This window comes from Hypanus sabinus, chromosome 21 (assembly GCF_030144855.1).
Source record: "Hypanus sabinus isolate sHypSab1 chromosome 21, sHypSab1.hap1, whole genome shotgun sequence".
Lineage (NCBI taxonomy): Eukaryota > Metazoa > Chordata > Chondrichthyes > Myliobatiformes > Dasyatidae > Hypanus > Hypanus sabinus.
In genome coordinates this window covers 37,623,288-37,630,080 of record NC_082726.1, presented here as the reverse complement: position 1 = coordinate 37,630,080, position 6,793 = coordinate 37,623,288, and the positions used below count along the sequence as shown (strand labels likewise).

The 6,793-nt window shown below is 38.1% G+C and overlaps 1 protein-coding gene across 1 annotated transcript; it reads left to right on the top strand.

Moving 5' to 3' along the window:
* The first annotated feature begins 2,059 nt into the window (after positions 1-2,059).
* Positions 2,060-5,797, top strand: LOC132379227 (steroidogenic acute regulatory protein-like). Its single transcript, XM_059946935.1, has 7 exons — positions 2,060-2,123; positions 2,312-2,428; positions 3,044-3,189; positions 3,775-3,933; positions 4,044-4,228; positions 4,346-4,439; positions 5,558-5,797. The coding sequence occupies exons 1-7, from the start codon at positions 2,060-2,062 to the stop codon at positions 5,660-5,662; spliced, it is 870 nt and encodes a 289-aa protein (XP_059802918.1). The 3' UTR covers positions 5,663-5,797.
* Positions 5,798-6,793: the final 996 nt, after the last annotated feature.

Below are 6,793 nucleotides of genomic sequence, written 5' to 3'. Positions count from 1 at the left end.
ATCAGGGATCCCCATCACCGAGGGCATGCCCTTTTCTCCATGTTACAATCAGGAAGGAGGTACAGAAGCCTGAAGGCACATACTCTGTGATTCAGGAACAGCTTTTTCCTCTCTGCTATCCAATTCCTAAATGGGCGTTGATTCCATGAACACTACCTCACTTTTTAAAATATATATTATTTCTGTTTTTGCACTATTTTTAATCTATTCAACACACACACTACATATATTTAATATAATTGATTTACTTATTTTTTCTTTCTATATTATCATGTATTATCATGTTAATAAACCTGATTCTGAAAATGTCTTTGAATACTCCCACTAGTTGGTTGGCACAGATTTTCAGAGCCTTACCAAGTACTCTATTGGGCACTGCTGCCTTGCAAGGATTCACCCTCTTGAATCACCTTGACGTCGGCCTCCAAGACAGATATAGATAAGCAATTAAAAATTCAGTCTCTTTGAAATTTTGTTTTAAATATAGTGCATATTGGAAGAGAAAGGCACCAAAAAGGCAACTCAAATTTCAAGCATTATGAAACAATGCTTTAAAATGAATCACACAAGAAAATGTTAATTTAATTAACTGCCCAATTAGGCATCATACTCTGAAATGGGACTTGGGGCAATGCTGAAGGAAACACAAATGTGTGATGGTTGAAAACACAATAACATCTATTGATACTCTAGGAAATGATCCATCTGGAGTTGGTCATCCTAGGGTTGACCAACAGCAACATACATAAAATGCTGGAGGAACTCAGCAGGCCAGGCCAGAAAAAAAGTACAGTCGACGTTTCGGGCTGAAGCCTTCAGCAGGATGGGAGAAAAATAGGCTGAGGAGTAGATTTGAAAGGTGGGGGGAGGGGAGAGAGAAACACCGGGAGAAAGCTGTAACTTGGAGGGGGGAGGGATGAAGCAAAGAGCTGGGAAGTTGATTGGTGAAAGAGACAGAAGGCCATGGAAGAAAGAAGAAATGGGAGGGGGGAGGAGCTCCAGAGTGAGGTGATGGGTGGGCAAGGAAATACCATGAGAGAGGGGCATGGTGAAAGTGGAGGGGGGGGGGGGTCATTGTGAAGGCATTATTGGAATTTGGAGAAATCGATGTTCATGTCATCAGGTTGGAGGCTACCCAAACAGTATATAAGGTGTCGTTCCTCCAACCTTAGTGTGGTTTTATCCTGACAGTGGAGGAGGTCATGGATAGACATATCGGGTAGCCTCCAACTTGATAGCCTGAACATTGACTTCTCAAACTTTGGGTAATGCCTCCACCACCACCCCCACCCCTTTCACCATTTCCCATCCCCTTGTTCCTCTCTTATGTTATCTCTTTGCCCACCCATCACCTCCCTCTGGTGCTCCTCCCACATCCCCATTTTTTTCTTTCTTCCAAGGCTTTCTGTCTCTTTCACCAATCGACTTCCTAGCTCTTTGCTTCATTCCATCCCTCCAAGTTTCACCTATTGCCTGGCATTTCTCTCTCCCTCCCCCACCTTTCAAATTTACTCATCTTTTTTTTTCCCAGTCCTGCCAAATGGTCTTGGCCTGAAATGCCGTCTGTACTTTTTTTTTCCATAGATGCTGCCTGACCTGTTGAGTTCCTCTAGCATTTTGTGTGTGATGCTCGGATTTCCAGTGACTGCAGATTTTCTCTTGTTTATGATTTGACCAACAGGAAGTTTCCAGCATGTTTTATTTCTATTGCCAGGCAGGATGACATGTAATTTAAACATCTATGAACAAGAACATTTGAGTAGGTTGCTGAAAAGTTTGGCATCAATCTCTTCCAATGTCAATGAAACAAAATGAAAAGTCATACATCCAACAGAGAGTAATTTTTTGTTACGCAGATCTCTGCATTGTACGAAACCTATCACAAAATCACCTGCGTAAAACTTCACTCAGTACTCCATCTGTCGTCCTTGAAGGCTGTATTCAGCTGGTCCACACATTCTTATCAGAAATTCTGGCCTTCATACAGTAAGTATAAAAGTGGAACAACACTACAAGTGAACCACAAGCTCAGAACAGAGCAGAAAGTTGCACAAAAACCATGTTACCAGCAGTATTCAAATTATGCTGTGGCATCTCGTATCAGCATTTCAGGACCATGGCAGGTAGAGACTTGCAATTTGTTTCCAATCTGCTTTCTTACACTAGAAACATAAAACAGCAAATAATTTTAATTCAGCAATGTAGTAAAGCTGTTATTCTGTAGTTAAGAGGGCTATATGGAACACACTTCATAAAATGGAGGACTCTTTAGGAACTAACCTGCCCATTTTCAATTTCCTTTCTCTTGCAGGATTGAAGAAAACTGCAGTGGTTACAATAGCCCGGGAACTGAGAAGAATGAAAACAGAAGAAAAAGTTCTGCCAAGCATGATTAATACACTACCTCAGAAAGAAAACTTCCACGAAGGTTTGCATCTATTTTGGTACACAGTTTATATATTGCTGAGGTATTAACACAAGACTATATTTACTATTAGGTGTAACACGCACTTTGCTATTCCTGCCTTTCAGTGGTATATAGCTTAATGACAACTGAAATAGCTCATCTTTATTTGAACAATATAGAAGGCTATCTTTTTTAGCATTTCTTAACCAGTGAAGGGATACATTTGACCAGATCACATGATTGCATAGCTAATAAAAAACTCCTATTTAATGAGATGATATATTTTTGTTGAGCAAGTGTATTAAAGGAAAAGGAACCAAAGCAAGTAGATAGTGCAATATTAGAGAATACAATGAGTAGCTGAAGAAAGCTTAGGGAATTTAATGACCTAACCCAGTTCCTTTGAAAACGCAGTCTCAAATGAAGGCAAGATCAGATTCTTATCTCTCTATAGCTCACTTGTCAGAGACAACCATATACCATAGAATATGCACTGTATAGCTATAGCTGCTGAAGAAATATTTCCCAAATAAGACAGTACTTAATAAAGCATAAAGGCATTGAGAAGGGAAAGGGCAATGAGTTAATATAATCATGCCAATTTACTTCTCTATACGATATTTCATTTTATCACAGCTATGAGGGTAGAAGATGAAAAGTGGAAAATAAATAGCATTTCGAACACAGAAGAATTGTCGTATGTTAAGCAAGGGGAAGAAGCTTTACTAAAAGCACGAGAGATCTTAAAACAGGAGGCTGGATGGACAACAGAAATCAAAATGGTAATCTTTTTATTGATGGATATTGGAAATGAGCATTAGAAGGAATCTGACATTACTGGAATGACTGAATCTGTTGTACATCAAAATAAGTTACTGAGTTTGCCAAGCCTCCAAAGAGGAGTGTGTAAGACATTTTTCTTGGTCTGAAGTGCTCACTTTTTTCTGGTAGCAGTGCACTAGTTTTAATTTAACTGCTTGGTTAAGCCTAAGTTCATTTTTGATAGTAAGTGTCATGGATTTAAAAGAAGAAAGCCATAGGGAAGGGAAAGGACTCTGAATTAGCAGAAACTATTCTTATTATAATTATAACTATTTATGAAATTGGTCAAGTGATGGATAAAAGCCATCTGGGAACACTTTGACTATTTCATATATGCATTTATGTGTGAAAATCTCAGAGGTCAAGATCAAGGCCACTGCTAATGCTTCCTCGGTTGACTTATTTGCTCACGTTTGACATAGGCTCAATAACGAAGAATGGCAAATTGGGTAGAATGTTGGATAAAAATGATATCGAGAGGTTAAAAGGGATGAAATTGTGAATGGCAACCATTTAGAAACAGTTACCTGTGTTTTGTTTTGCAGAAGAATGGTGATAATGTTGCAAGCAAGTTTCTACCTGCAACTGGAAAGGTTTTCAAGTTGGAGGTGGTATTGAATGCAACTGTGGAACATGTGTATTCAGAGCTTCATGAAAAAGTGGATCAAATGAGCGCATGGAATCCAAGTGTTAAGCATATACAAGTAAATTGTCTCTGCTATGTTACCTCACTTTATTGTATTGAAGTCATATAGGATTGCTTGCCTTGAAAAAAAATGTTGCCTAATGTTTCTTAACATTAATGTTTTTTTAGATCCTTCAAAAAATTGGTGATAAAACCATAGTAACTCATGAAATCATGGGAGAGACGGCTGGAAACATCATCGGACAGAGAGACTTTGTGAGTGTAAGATACTGCAGGAAAGAAGGATTATGTTGTTATTTGGCTGGAATAGCTACAAAATCCAAGTTGATGCCACCACAGAAAGGCTTCACTAGGTATGGATTAATAGCAGTTATTGACAAGCTGTTATTAATAGCAGCTATTGACAAGATCTATTGCAAATTACTGAATACATGAAACATCAATTTCTAAGATATGTTTTCTAACAACAGAGCTGAAATTGGACCATCCTGTATAATATTATGTCCTGTGAACAACAACAAGAAAAAGACCCGATTTACTTGGCTTCTCAGCATGGACCTTAAGGTTAGTTTGTGGCTTTACCTGTGCTTCTTCCTCCAGGTTTGACTCTCAAGTTTTTCTTGTCAGATGTAATAGCATTGTCATGATACCTCCCCCAAGTGTCTAATCTTGCTACATAGCTCAAATGTTAAAAAAAACGTATCCCACATTCTGGCTGGGCTGTACTTTTCAGAAGATTGTAGGAACTGTATTCATAATTTTCCAATCACCAACACAAGTTAGTATAGAATAAGTGTTTTAATAGATTTCACCCAGTGTTAGTACACCATGGTGGTCTCAGATCCCAGGGAACAGCAAATACAGTTGCCATCTCACATCTCCAGTACAAGGTTTGATCCTGATCTTCAATGTAGCCTACGTTTGCATGTCCTTCCTCTGACCATGTGGATTTCCCCAGATGCTTCAGATTCCTCCCACATCCCTTAGATGTCCAGATTGCAGGGTTAATTGTCTCTACTCTGTTACCCCTAGTATGTAGGTGAGTGATAGAACCCATGAGTAGCAGATGAGAACGTAGGGAGAATATGATTAATGTTAAATTGGATGCTTAATGGTCAGCATAGACTTGTTGGGCCAAAGGGTTTGTTTCCACTTTTTAGATCTGACTCCGTCTACGGTACATGTGATTCTTCAGTGGTTGTGGTCACTAAACCAGTGCAGAACTTTACACATAATTTACACTGGCCCAGGGCAAAGAACAGATACCGGTTACAAATCTGGGATGAATTAGCAACCAAGTCAAACAAAATTCTCTGGGATCATCCTGATTTATTTGGCTTGTTATCACATTAACAATCAATTTAACTACACTGCATATGTTTGATATGGAACTCATCACAAGGAGTAGTTACGTCACATAGTAAGGATTAATTTAATTGGCTAGCTAAGCACGTGGAAGAAAGGAAATGATAGATGGAATCAAAGTTAGTAAAATCAAGAGGTCCCTATAGAGCATAAATTCTTGAGTTGACTGGGCTTCTGTGGCAATAGATCCTCTGCGAGTTTATGTAATTTACTTCACAACTGTTATTTCTCTTATTTCTACTATTAAGTCAACTAGTTTCACATAGTTAATGTAACTCCAGAGCTCATTCCTTAAACTTTTTGATATATTTTTACAGGGCTGGCTTCCAAAAGCCCTTATCAACCAAGTTCTGTCACGGGCACAAATGGATTTTGCAAAACACTTACGCTTGCAGCTCTCTGCCAATTCGACATCCAGCTGAACTTGTTAGGAGGAACAAGAGAAGTAAAGTTAGAAATGGAATCACAAAGGACCACCATACAGCTGTTTGTTGCAACTTAACAGTCGACCAAAGAAATCATATGGCAATGAATTGCAGCTTTGATACCAGATATTATATTTGCAAATTATTTCAAGTTCAGGCTTGTAAAGTGAGAGACAATACTTTGTGAAACTTATTTGTGATGCGTACAACATATCCATTCCATAGCACATTGAAAATATTCATTTCAATAACTGCGCTAGGATGTCACTGCAATTATCACTTAGAATTTAAGTGAAACAGCTTCTGACAACTGACAGTAAATGAAAGAGAATTAATACAGATCTTGGAATGGTAATGAGATTTGCTGCTGATTTTATGATCATGTTAACTTATTTCTGATTACTTGAAAGATTTATCAGAAAACTGTATGAATATATAAAATTTTTATTTGTTCAACTATATTAAAAGTTTTCTGGCAATGTTTATTTTACAATATTAACTGAGCTTTAAAATAGTGAAAAACTGGGAAAAAATGGTGTATCATTCCTTGGGATGCAGAATTTACTGATGGTTTGTAACCCAATGAAAATCAACTCAGTGAGCATGAATACAGCTCGATTGTCCACATCCAAATAAGTGCTTTTTGAGTCTCAGTCAACTCTTCTTATTGTCTCTTCAAGCATTTCTTCATTCATTCAGGAGAAAGCTGCCCCAGCTAGTGTTCTTTTTTTTTGTAAATCTTTGGTTGCTGTTGAAATTTTGTTGACTAGTGAGCTACCTAGGACCGCTGGCTTGCGTTGTGGTGGTGGTCCTACAGGCATTTTTGTAGGGAGTAACTTGGAGAACTTCCAGTGCACATGTTGCCCTTATCCTTCAAAGTGGTAGAGGCTACATTTGGAAGATGCTGACTTAATAGCCTTGGTGTCTTTCTAAATGCATTTAAAAAATAAAACAGCTAGGTAGGCCAGTAATAGAAGAGTAAGTGAGATACTAATCATACATTTTACCCCCAAATGATGAATTGTTGGGATATGTTTCTAACTAATACCTTGATGTCAACTAAGATCTCCTTCATCTACCTCCACATTACACAATTCAGCCCATGCTTTAGTTCATCTATTGAAATTT